Source organism: Bactrocera tryoni, chromosome 4, assembly GCF_016617805.1.
Source record: "Bactrocera tryoni isolate S06 chromosome 4, CSIRO_BtryS06_freeze2, whole genome shotgun sequence".
In the NCBI taxonomy this organism is placed as follows: domain Eukaryota; kingdom Metazoa; phylum Arthropoda; class Insecta; order Diptera; family Tephritidae; genus Bactrocera; species Bactrocera tryoni.
Genome location: NC_052502.1, coordinates 38,488,119 through 38,502,141, shown reverse-complemented (window position 1 = coordinate 38,502,141; position 14,023 = coordinate 38,488,119). Strand labels below are relative to the sequence as shown.

At 34.5% G+C, this 14,023-nt stretch overlaps 1 protein-coding gene across 2 annotated transcripts in view; it reads right to left on the bottom strand.

Moving 5' to 3' along the window:
• Positions 1-14,023, bottom strand: part of LOC120774710 (protein trapped in endoderm-1) — a 35,683-nt gene that overhangs the window by 20,321 nt on the left and 1,339 nt on the right. Inside the window, exons 1-2 of one of the 2 annotated variants that reach the window (XM_040104449.1) lie at positions 6,887-7,089; positions 6,096-6,181 (exon numbers count right to left, since the gene is read on the bottom strand). In XM_040104449.1, the coding sequence (XP_039960383.1) occupies positions 6,096-6,180 (85 nt within the window). In that variant the 5' untranslated portion in view covers position 6,181; positions 6,887-7,089. Of the gene's footprint in view, positions 1-6,095; positions 6,182-6,886; positions 7,090-14,023 lie in introns of those variants that run through there. The other variant, XM_040104448.1, reaches the window with a different exon arrangement.

Here is a 14,023-nt window from a genome sequence, read left to right as displayed (position 1 = left end):
CTACGCTGCTAGCCACGGCTAACCACTTTCCCAATAATTTTAACAAAATTACATATTTTTTATTCAAGTGTTAACACAAACGTACATTTATGGAATATTTCTTTCTTAAACAATTTAGAGTTTCCCAAACAAGCAGAACTTACCATCTGATTTCTCGATCTATTGAATAAATGCGAATGAGAAAATATCAAAAGAAAAACTCAATTAAAAGGCAAAGATAAGTCGAAAAAATTTCGTGTTATTTTATAAACTTGTTTTCATCAAATTTTTATTTTACTTTTTCTAGCATAACAATCAGCGTTGATGCATTGGATATCTATTTGATTCAGTTGTAATATATCAAACTCTAATTAATTGATTAAATTTTATTAACTTATGTATTTTATTTCCACGCACACAAACGAGGAAATTGTAATGCATGGCACAGTCTCGTTGTAATACGCAGCCAACCGTTTAAGCGCCAGAAATTTAAATGATTGACGGAATTCCAACAGATACCAGAATGCACTCATTAATAGGGTAAATTCGCATTTTCATTTATTGCGGATTATTTACTCAAAGGTTGTGCAGTTTACATTTTTATTGTTATTTAGAAGAAATGAATTCTTTGCTGGGCCACAAACGGAAACCATACCCCAAACAAATTACACCAGTGTTACAAACTGGTGAAAAGTTTTGGAGGTTAGCTGGCAGGGAATATTTGCAAACATATGGTACGTCTAGATATGCTTTTATGCATACATAAATATATTTATTTTTAATTTAATCTACAGCATAAAATACTTTTCATACAAAATAAATTTAATTAAAAATAACAAAATTTGGTGCATATAAATTAAGAGATCAAATTTAAACCTAAATAGTGCAAAATTAAGAAATTTGAAAGATACAGTGAACTCTTTAAATGCAGTAGGCGTTACCCGTTACCCGTTTTTAAGTTTTTCCTATGAAAATTTCGAGTATTTCGTAAATATTTGATGATAATCTTAATTAGTTAACATTCGGTGTTCCAGACTTTCCGATGCGTCCCTGTTATTTGAAAATGTTTTCAAATTATTGAAATAAATTAAAAGGTCTGGAAAAGAACATATGCGGAAGATGCAGTAATTGTATATAGGCGTATAAGGTAACACAAACCTTCAATTATTGAGATTTCGGAGATAGAAGATTCAATTGCAAACGTTTGCAATTAAAGAAAATATTTGGCATATACATACATACTTTTCAAACACACAAAGTAGTGGTCTTATAACAAATAATTGCTCAGTTGCCTTTGATTGATAGCGTCTTGTATATTTTAGCATATGTATTCTAGCATTAGTGGCCTTATATAATAGTAACTCAAAAGTATTTATATTCTTTCAAAATTACAAAGATGTTAAAAACTGAATGCGATGTTTTAAATTTTGTTTTTGAATCATCCATTAAGTAGTATGCGTATCAAGATACTTGTCGATATGTTGTGGTGTAATTTGTAATGGCTTCCAGTTTCGGGTTTTTGTGCCTTTATTTACTGTTCGCTCCGCTCGCAACTGTGTAAAAAAGATTCTCTCTTTATGTATTTAGACGTCGTATTTCTAATAACTAATAAGTTTCCATTTCATTTATAGTGAGCAACATGCCTTAAGGGGGTATTCTTGTCTAGGATTTTGAAAAAATCGATTTTTTTGCATATCTTGATTTTTCAAAATTCGACTTATTTTCGAAGATACAGCCAATCACTAGAATTGCCTCCTAAACTTTAAACGCGTTTTTCTCAAAACTGACTTTTTCGGAACGATACCCACGATTTCTCAGGTTCTACTGGACCGATTTATTTGAAATTTTTATAGATTCTTCTTTGTAAGCTTGTCTATGGTTGGAACTAGCCCCATCCCCAAATTTATATTTTTATTACTTTTAAAAAATTCGAAATAGTCAGAAAAGTGATCCAAAAAAACTTTTTTTTTCAGGCAGTCGCCATTTTGTAAAAAAAAATGTTTCCCACTTTTCCGTAGTTCCTTCCATTGCGACATTATTTTAGATTAATAATCTTTTTTTTTTGGTTTCAGATAACTAGGAGGGTTGAAATCATGGGTATGGTCACGTGGAAATTTTTAGAGACCTCCCACTTCGTCAGCTCATAATTTTTGAAATTTTTTACTTTTTTTAGTTTTTAAATTTTTTCTGTACTCTTCTAAAATTAACAAATAACTAATAAAAAAATGGATAGTAAAAATATTAATTGCCTTTTTTACGACACTTTAAAAATTACCTGAAATTCATGCTTCTAGACCCGAATACCCCCTTAATACGACACATCTAGAAATAAGTTAGAGAAATATCATTTTAAAGATCCTCTATCACGTTTCCGATGCTGTATATATGGTTAAAATAGCCCACCCGCGCACGTTCTGTGCTAGTTATCTAAAATCTCAAATTTAATTTGGTGTTTTGTGTTACATTCTCCCAAAAATTAAAACAACAATAAATATTTTAAAATTATCATTAAATAGTTAAAAACCTTGATAAATGCATAATTTTACACAGGAAACCCAACAAATTCTAAAAACTGCATTGAAATTGTTTCGAATTGTGGGATAAGGACTTTTATATAAAAATGTATGTTGTACAACTTGTAAATGAATTGTGAATGACCGTAAACCTTATACCATAAACAATAAAGGCAATTATTTTTTTATAAATCTGTATCTCTCGTTGCATAGATATAGTTGGGTTACGTTATATTCTGTTAAGATTTCGTACTTAAAAATTAATTTTTTTTTTATACGCCATATGTTATAGTTTTTTCTTCTAGTTCGACCGTCATGTAATTACTTTTTCGATTGGCCATTGCACAAAAACCCGTTTGGAACCATTTAAACAAGGCTCGGTACAAGCACAGGTTCGGTTTATGGGTGTCGCACTAGTTAATAAAAAAACACGTAAGCAACCGAACATTTTATACTCTTGCAACTGAGCCAGAGGATCGAAATCCAAACAATTTTATATATACATATCTATATATACATAAATCCTATACTGACAGACACATAGGGTTTGTTAGAAAAACGAAAATCATTATATGTATGTATGTATTATATGGAATTTGAGGTAGTATCGACCCGATTTTATTAATTTTTCCAATGCCACTTATTATTAACCAGTAACATACTAAAAGCCAATCATATAGGACAAAGTCAGCCGGATGTTCGAAAATTATGATATTTGTTATATAGGAGATGGGACAAGTTTCCCGCTCAAAATTATCTATTTTAGACACAAAGACACACTGTTATGCGTAAAACACGCTCTCTCATTTTCATTGAGATAACTCACATATTTGTCGATATATGCCGTACAAAGTCTCCCGGAAGTTCGAAAATCTTTAACTTAAGTGTATAGGGGCTAAGATAAGTATTGCCCCGATTCCATCCATTTTTGACATACAGACATACCATTGTCAGAGAAAGATTATCCTTGATTTTTAATTATATATCTCACACCTTGATCAATATTTTTGATCAAAAGTCAACTATAGGTACTGGGGTCGAACTAATCGGTATCTAGGGGCTTGACCCATTTTATTTGGATTTGAAAAATTTTTGGTCCTAAGATGGCATGGATAAGAAAGTGGAATTTGAAATTGTGTTATGTGGGAAGTAGGCGTGGTTCTACTCGGATTTCGCCCGTTTTCGCTCTGTGACATTGTAATATGAAAATAATGTCACATACCAAATCGGTTAGACGGGTCCCGAGATATGAGATTTCACCAAAATGTGGGCGGTGCCACTCCCAATTTTTACATCGGCTCCCGTAATTGTATGTATGTATTGTAATGTATGTAAACTTTTTTGATATAAATTAGGCACATTTTTAGCTTTAGCATTAATTTTTTTTATTTGTGTATACAAAAAAAAAATTTGATATGCTATATTTAATGTTAAATTTACAAGAATAAAAAAACATATTTTTTTTTTCATTTTAAAACAAATAAACGTGTCGTTTTAAGACCAAGGTATATGTAAACTTTATTGATTCACTATATACTTATGTATATAATGGGTATAAATATATGTATAAGGGCCAGATGTAAGTAGTGACAAAGCTACATGAAGGATACTCGATTTACAGTTACACGAAAGGCGCACAACAGTGACCCGTATTGCTGTGCACCTCCCGAACAGCGAGCGCGTGTATTTTACAAAGGCCAACCCTCGAGACCTATTACCACTCTTACAGCATTTTTCCGCCCGTGCCAGGATGAAGATTTTGCTCGTACGATGTTCTGATGATGGTATGTAGAAAAACGTGGTATGCGTCACGAAAATAATGGAAACATCGCGTGCAGGGCGCACTTGTCGACGGTTGGTCAGGTGTGAAAACCTCAGATGCGCTTGGTAGAATTATACCGTACATGTGTACGGTTACTGCTGACTAAAATCCGAGGTCTACAAATTTTCAAGCGTTCCAAGTCGTAGATGTGCAGGAAAAGAACAATTTCTGAGAAGTATGTGAGGCGATGGTGTTGCTGGAATACGACGGTCATTGAAACAAAACGATGGGAGAGCTCTTTGTGACTATGATAAACACCTGCGAACTCTCCAACCACCGGCAATTATGGGACAAGTTTAAAAAATCTTTGACAAAAGACATTGCTCGCTGATACCAAGGGATAACCTAGTCTAAGATGACATAATTTTTAACGAAGCGTTGAAAGTAATTTTGCATAAAATGTTTGCGATATGTGCGCGATTTCAGTATGCCTGCCCCACAAAGAAGGGTTTTTTTTCTTGGATACAACGAGGGAAACCGGCAAAACTTTCTGAACTTGATCTCTGGTTGCCGCGTCCTCCGTAATAGCCGCAATCTTGCTTAGTGATGACAGAACCGTAAACTCAGTATTCAAGCTCTCGCTGAACCTTGCCAGTGAAGAAATGCCCAGTTGCAACATCATCAAAAGTGGTGGTAGCGGTGCTCTATTGCAGTGGTGCAAACTGATCGTGTGGGATGAATACACAATGTCGTTTAGCCGACTATAAAGCGAGGTATCACAGTAGACGAGATAAACGCAAGTCTCAAGCCTTCGCCGTTGTAAGCTAAGGTAGAGCGGTTACTGAATTCTAGCATAAGGGTCCAGCTCTTCAATGATTAGGAGTCTGAACTCTTCGCACAACCGCTTCTCGAGGTCGGCGAAGGTCGCATGCCAACGAATACTAACGGCTAAATTAGCGTATTTAGCAATTTTGTTTGCTCGAAAGATAACCTTATTAATGAAGTATGCTCGAGTTTACAAAAAAACCTGGCTAACGAGGGGTGGAAAAAATTAATAAAAGAGTAGTTGAGCAAGTTCTAGGTGAGTTGAGGACAACTCCACAGTTACGGTGATGGCAACTGACGACGCTGCTATGTATGTATATACCATGCAGCTCATCTCTCAACTCTCAAATTCGCATTTTTGTAAATTGATCTTTCCGATACACAAATTTAAATTGTTTTTCTAAAAATGTTAATGTCATTATTTTTAGAGTTAATACACAACATTTTCCGTAATAAACCGCGGCTAACCCTGCGGAGCAAATTGAAATCGCATGACAAAATAAGATGTTTTCTCTTAAACCATTTAGAGAAATCCCAATCATCCATATGAACCGTACAATATTTTAGTAATAACACGTTTCAAGATCATAACATGACGTTTTAATAATTATATTATTGGACTGAATATAATCTAAGGTCATACGTTTTATTATAATATATATATTGTTATTATCAGCAATTCATTACACTCGACAATTTGTATATAGTACTGTATCACATTTATACGTATTTGTGCTGCTGTCTTTTTGAACAGTAAACAAAATGACTTCAAAAAATTTGCTAATTTTTTTCAAATTCACAATGTTGCTTATGAAAAATCCGTTGTTTATATACCCTTGCCGTATACATATATATTCGCACATAAATACGTTTTGATTTACCTTTGTGCTCTGGCACTATTGGTTTTAAATATTTGTAAACATTTATGGGTTACTTTTTTAACAAATGTTACGGTAATTTTAAATATACAGCTGTTAATTAAATATTTATATGCACTTATTGGCTACTTTCCTTACCAAATGTTCCGACGATTGCAAATATACTTGCGCAAATTGCAGCGAATAAGGTGGCAGCATGCGGATATATAATATTTTCTCCCATCCTGAAAATTTTAAGCAAACAAAAAATTTAATAAACCTTATTTGAAATGTATAATTATTTTGAATACTAATTAAATACATCAATTAACTTGAATATATAAATTCAGCAATGTTGCCTGAACTCAAATACAGAAATTCCCAAATATGCATAAACTCGGTAACAGGATTTTCTTATTCACCTAATTTCCAGGGAAATTAGTTTTCAATAAAAAGAATATCAAGCTTAATGTCAGTTCTATAATAAATTTATGACTACCAAGCAGCAAATAAAACAAATTAAAGTATGCAGCAGAATATTTTTTTTATCATATTCATGGTTTGATTTCACACATTTTCGGTAGTAAACTGCAATACGAATATGAGGTTTATCACGCACACAAAAAAAACATTATAGTAAATTAAAATTTATGACGTAGAATGTTATATTCTTTCCATTATAGATGTGGCAATGAGCTGAATTTGTCCTCTGCAATTTTTAAACAAGTTATGGCTTGGACGGTCGGACAGGATGTACAGAGATTCGGAAATAAATTGTTTCGGCATTCTGACCATTTTAATATATGTAACCACCTTGTATCTTGTTTAGTTTTAGTTGTTACAAACAAAACTATTATACTATGTTCAAAATGTTGCATAGTTAATATTTTAATATGCATTAATGTACATACATGCATATGAAATAATGTTATCTATTCAATTTATCTTACCTTAAATGCTCCCGCAGGTTAAAATTTCGAAATATGTGACATTATCGATATCATATTTTATCTTTTTTTATTGTAAAATTTTAACAACATTCAGAAAATTATTATTCAATGTTTTCATCTGTCAACAACTTATCACCTTAAATATGAACAATCTTATGCAAAATGTGTCTGAGTTATATTAAATATTTCATTTCAACAACAGCAGCAAATGTATTCGAGTATTGTTATACTAATAATAAATTATATATAACGGATGCAATAACACTTAACCATAACACAAAAGTCAGTATGCATACAGGGGTGTACCTATAAAAAGTATTTTTTAGAGCAAAAGTTGTACATATAAAAAACCAACTTTCATTAGAAAGACTGGAAAAGTTATTTATTCCAAATTCAGTATTTTTAGATGAATGCGAAAAAATTTAAAAAGTATAGTATAGTAGATTTATTTTATTTTTAAATTCTATTCATTAAAAATTCTAAACATCAAAGCTGCTCTAATCTAAAGCAATATTTTCTGTATATTTCAGAACAGGCACAATTTTTTTAAAGCGTAAGAACGTATTATATGTAGTACTAGAAATTTGGAAAAATTCAAATAAAATGTTTCTATTCTTACACTAATGTTGACTCAGGTAATTTATATAATTTGTAGTAAAGGGAATAGGCCACAATATGAGTTTTCTAACTTATTTTTAAACAAAAAATGTATTTTGATCGATTTTAACGCATTTTATCCCTTCAAATTATTTTTTTTACCCGTCAATGTAAGCGCGTTCTTTAAGCGGATATTTAATTAAAAATTAAATTTGTTCGTAAGCACACAAAACATGCATACATACATACATATGTAGGAACAAAACATAGTAGATTATATAATTGAGAGTAGGGTGAAACATTGCATATTACACAACTGGATTAAAAAGAATGAAGCGAGAGATTTGTTTGTATTTTGTGAGGCTGTTTAAACTACATAACAGAAATCAAAATTCGTTGTTAAAGCATTACAATTAATTAAATATAAATAGAAAATTTAAATTGACGGGTAAAGAAATAATCTGAAGCGATAAAATACGTTAAAATTGATCAACGTGGTTACGAGAGCTAATTGCTAAGGCAATTTTAAGCCATCAAAAACTATGAGCTACTCTTTAGGATAACATAAAGATCTGTGGCAGAAAAATAAAAGATGTTTATGTAGCATTTACATATATGACGTGAAGTGACATATGGAATATTCTGTTCAACAGACAATAATCAGGATTGTTTGAAACTTTATGTAATGTTTAACTGTCTATAAAAGCAACAAGCAATTTAAATTTTAACATTAGTTTTAATAACAGAAGTAAATATTTTAAGTTTTCTTGTCTACATTGTGGGAAACACGAATTACAGGGGCTCTATTATGTAACCCGATTCGAAAAAAAATTTACACGAATTCGGATTTTTTATATTCTATAACTCGATTTTCGCATTTTCAAGCCAATTTTCGAATAAATTATTCGTTAGCTTTTGAGTTGTAGAAAGCAAAACCGAAAATTGTACGTATTTATTCTGGCACTGGGTGGTACAACTTTCGCATAATTATAAAGTAGATCCGAATTTCGAATAGAATACAGTTCCGAATCGAGATACAGAATAGGGCCCCAGAACAAAACAGAATCGACGACAACTTGCAGATCCATTTAGACACCGGAATTTGTACATAGTTTCTAGAATGTTCCGCTACCGTAGTGGCAGCAGACATACTTATGTACATAAGTACGTAGTTCTAATGAGAGTGTTGCCGAACAAAGAGTATAAAAAAGTTATAAGTAAGAAGTTGTAAACTCGGATAATGAGTACATACATACCATACATAATTTTGACACTTCTTATGACTGCGTTGTATCCAGTGAGGGAAACATGGGGAGGTTTCCATTTTGAAAGCTAAACCTAGCTGAATAATGTAATACCATAGGTGAGTTTTACATTTAATGTATCGAACTTCCGTTTGGATTTATCCGAAACGTAATTAAAGGTTTAAAATTTTTTTTTGCATTTTTTTTTTTACTTTTTTTTTAAACTACGAGTTAACCGCGATTTTTTTGAACTAAAATCACGCTTTTTTACTTCCAAGTGCTGCAAAAAATAGAAAAAAAACCTTGACACCTGTGTACCTGTTAACATCTATCTTCGTATCAGGGGCAAGGCTTAGGTTGTCATATTTGTGTTTTTCGCAGCAAAGGCTATCCACATCGAAGTCGTTTCTATACCAGTGTGACACTTTCAAAAATAGTCGATAGTTTATATTCCCAAAAATATCCTATGAAATCGGCAAGGACGTATCTTGAATAGTTTTTGGATGGTAGCGTTCTATATACCGCTCGCAGGTATAATCATATACATATGAGTGAAACTTTAAACGAGAAATTAACCGATCGACTTCAAATTAAACCTGAGTATTGTTGAATACATTTACTATACAATGACCCACGATCTTTTTGATTGGTTTAAAATTGTCAATTTGGCATTAAAAAACGACAATTTTTTACCTAAAAAAAACTAAATTTTTTTTCAAAATTACGCCATTTTGTTAATTTTTGATATTTTTCAAAGATCCTATGTCATTGTATAGGAAATACCTTTAAGATTGTTTCTCTTCAATTATTTGTGTCTCAATCATAATATAGTTCATAATATTTAAAACCTCCTTAACAACCATAGATATCGAGGGATGCGCCAGCTCAGCTTTTTTGATAACTACCGCTCGGTAGGAAATCGAGAGTTTTTGATATCGTTACTTTATCTCATTTAGTAATATACAAAATGTCTTGTTACTTGAATAAAAATAACTTATGAATCTGCTGAAGGATAAAGTCATGCGTAGAAGTTCACGCAAGTGAGGAAAGTTCTCTGATTGCCATTCACTTGAAATATAGGGCATGCACCGGGAATGTCCGGTCCTTTTAATTGGGAAGATGCCGCTGGCCAGCTGGTTGATGTTCTCGTTAGAGTGAATGCTGCCTTCACCGCCGTTCAAGAAGTGGGCGAGTAGGCATTTAATACACTGACCATATAAAGGAGTGCAAATTCGGTGTGGGATTCGTGACAGAAGGGAGACTCTGTCGCCGAGCACTGTCATCCACCCCGGTGAATAAACGTCTAACCAGAATCCGCATCAAAGCGAAGTTCTTCAACATATCTTAATTTGCGGCCACGGCGCGATGGAGGAGAAGGACGATGTGACCACATAACTTCTATTAGCGCTTTGAGCGCACTTATGACAGCTGCCACCTCCACGATGTCAAAATCGTTCTTGGCGACTTTAACGCCAGGGTGGGCAAAGAACGTATCTTTGGGACTAAGGTCGGTAAATTCAGCCTCCACAATGAAACATTCCGAAATGAGATGAGGCTGATCGATTACGTCGAGGCCTGAAATATGGGTATCTGTAGACAAGATTCCAGCATAGAAAAATTCACCAAGCTACTTGGCTGTCTCTCATCGAAAAGCCACCAATCAGATCGACACGTCTCCAGTGTATTAGACGTGCGTACGCTCCAGGGTCCTAATATTGATTCGGACCACTATCTTGTTGCAGTCAAGATACGCATCCACCTCTGTGCAGCAAAAAAAGCACGCCAACAAGCACAAGGAAGTTTCGACGTCGAGAAGCTGCAATCACAACAGACAGCCAGACGATTGTCTACTCGACTTGCACTCCTGCTCGCTGAGACCGGAGCATACTCTGGTAGAACTCATAGAGGTAATCTAGTGACTGATGTCCAGAGAATACTAAAATTATGGAGGAAGCACTTCTCCAGCCTGTTAAATGGCAGTGAAAGTATAACGTCAGGAGACAGGCCCAATCGATGACGATGGACCAGACGTTGCATTGCCCGACCATGAAGAAGTTCGAAACGCAATTACCCGCCTGAAGAACAAGAAAGCGGCGGGGGCCGATGGATTGCCGACCGAGCTATTCAAACACAGCGGCGAAGAACTGATAAGGAGCATACATCAGCTTCTTTATAAAATGTGGTCGGACGAAAGCATGCCTAACGATTGGAATTTAAGTGTGCTCTGTAGAATCCACAAAGATGGAGACCCCACAATCTGCTCAACTAACGTGGGATAAGCCCTCTTCCATCGCATATAAGGTTTTATCGAGCGTATTGTGTGAAAGATTAAAGCCCACCGTCAACAAACTGATTGGACCTTATCAGTGTGGATTTAGACCTGAAAAATCAACAACCGACCAGATATTCACCATGCGCCAAATTTGGGGAAGACCCGTTAAAAGAGAATCGACACACACCACGTCTTCGCCGATTTTAAAGCTGCTTTTGACAGCACGAAAATGTTGCCCTTATGTTGATATGTCTGAATTTGGTATCTCCGCAAAACTAATACGGCTGTGCAAACTGACGTTGATCAATGCCAAAAGATCCGTCTGGATATAGGATTACATCTCCGGACCGTTCGATACCAAACGAGGTTTTAGACAAGACGACTCCATTCCGTGCGACTGCTTCAATACCCAGAAGCATGACTATACCCCATTGTCAGCTGGATGAAAGACCCCACTTTTTATGACGATCACAGCAAACTAAAGTCTATGATTTAAGAGCATGCATCAACAATGTCCGATTCCTAATATGGAGCGCTTATGAGGATTGTCCCCGCCACTATGTAAAAATTGTGCTTGGCAATTTTAATGGCAGGGCGCCCCCATGGCGAAACCTCACCAAATATGTTGAGGTTGATTGACTTCGCAGGGGCCCGAAATATGGGGCACAAGAAAATTCATTAAACTACTGGGCTGTCTTCGGATCGAAAAGTTCAAAACCAGAACAATCACGTCATGATAATTGGACAACATGTCTCCTGTGTCCTTGACGTACATAAGCTCCGAGGACGTAACAACGACTCGGACCACTATCTTTTTGTAGCGAAGATACGCGCCTGTGAACACAAGGAAAGTTCGACGTCGAGATGCTGCAATCACAACAGACAGCCCAAAGATTTCTACTCGTCTTATACTCCTGCACTCTGAGAGAGCACTCATCATATACTCGGTATAAGCGAACTGTGGGATGGCATTTCAAGATTCTTACGTACAGCTTCAAACGAAACCATTTTTTTTCGGAGAAAAGAAAAAGGAACAGCTGATACGATGAGGAGTCTCGTGACGCAGTGGAGAAAAACCAGACAACCTACCTTGCGCCGTTACAAAGGACCACAAGAAGTGCGGAATGGGATAGATATCGGGAGTTAAGGAGGGAAACGAGACACATTTACAGACAAAAAAAAAGACAGGCCAAAATGCGTGCTTGACAAGCTAGCCGACAGGAATGATGCTGGAAAAATTTTCGAAAATATGCGGCGACTAACAGGTTTTAAAACCGGAGCATACTCTAGTAGAACACCCGGAGGTGGGCATCGGCCCAGAGCATACTACAATTAAACAGGGAACACTTTTCCAGCCTGCTGAACCACAGTGAAAGTGTAACATCTGGAGATGGCGAACCCGATTCCCCAATTGATGACGATGGAATAGATGTTCCAATACGTCGAGATTCGTATAGCAATTACCTGCCTGATTTATATCGCATATGAGATCTTATCGAGCGTTGTGTGTAAAATACTAAAGCCCAACGTCAACAAACTGATTGGACCTTATCTGTGTGGCTTTAGACCTGGAAAAACTACTATCAACCAGATTTTCACCATGCACCATATCATCGACAAATGACTGATTTACTGTTCAATAATTGAACTATTTAAAGTGCGTGTTTCTTTGATTTATAATGAATTTTACACACATATTTTTAACTTTTATACAACTATCATTTCACCTATTCGGTTATACACATTTGTTTTGCATTAAATACTTGTAGGGCATCACATAAAATAACTTTTATCCCTTATTTAATTTCATTTAAATCCATTTATTCATACTATACAATAAGAAAATTGTTGCAAGCAAGTAAAAAATAAGTGTTACCATATTTTGTAAACGTATAAAAAAATATTAAAAAAATAAAAATTATACCGTCAAAACAAAATTCATTAAAAAACATATTTCAGAATTTCCTTTATCTTGGTAAATCCCGATGTTGGGACGGCCAGATTCCTATTTTCTTTTTTAAGCACAAAACGGAGTTCAAAGCGATAGAACTGGAAACGCCTAGTTTTTAGTCCAAACCGGGACTTTTTTGAAGCGCGGACGAAGAGCGCCAATGCAGAAAGGAATTACATGCAAAAAACTAATAATGCGTTATTTATTTCCTGCCAATCGCGTATTTGGTTCTTCTGCAAAATATGTACATAGATAAGGTAAAACCTTTTATTTCGAAACGAATAAATGTTAGTTGATACAAAAGTTAAAAATATAAATGTAAATCTCATTAAAAAACGGAGAAATACACATTTTATATATTTGACTTTTTTGAATTTCAAGGAGTCAGTAGGGTAAACTGGCCTTTTTTTGAAATTTTTTTTTACAAATTTTTATTCTAAAATAGAACTTTTTTCACATACATATCATGAGGAATATCGTGGAGTGTATAAACAATTTTTTTCGGAATTTTTGATGACGTCTGTCGGAAAAATGGCAGGGTGAAGGAGATGCGTTTTTTCACTGGCGGACACGATTTCTCATGTTTGGATCATCAGAAACAAAAAACCCAATTTATTCTTAAAAAGTACGTGAATGGTTATCGTCCCTACTAGAATCATAACAAAATGTTGATTCATAAAAAAGTAATTAACATTTAAATAATAATATAAATTTTGTCATAACATTGTCAATAAATTATAAAAAAAATATAGGGACGATAGCCAGGCGTTTTGGGAACATTAAAAAAAAAAGTTAAGCTAATCGGTTGAGTAGTTCGACCGGAGTCATGTCCGCCAGTTTAAAAAAGTGTTTTGAAAAAAAAAACGCGTTTAAAGTTTGAGGTACTGAAAAAGCATATAAAGATGTGCACTCCGAACGCTCCGAACGTCGAACGGTATTATTATTTTTGGGCCTTTTTCGAAACCTTCCAATGGTAAAGTGGGTTTCTAGATTAATTCTAAGGGTATAACTGGACAGAAAATGCAAAAACAAAAACAAAAAAAAATGAAAAAAGATTGCCCTGCTGACCCCTT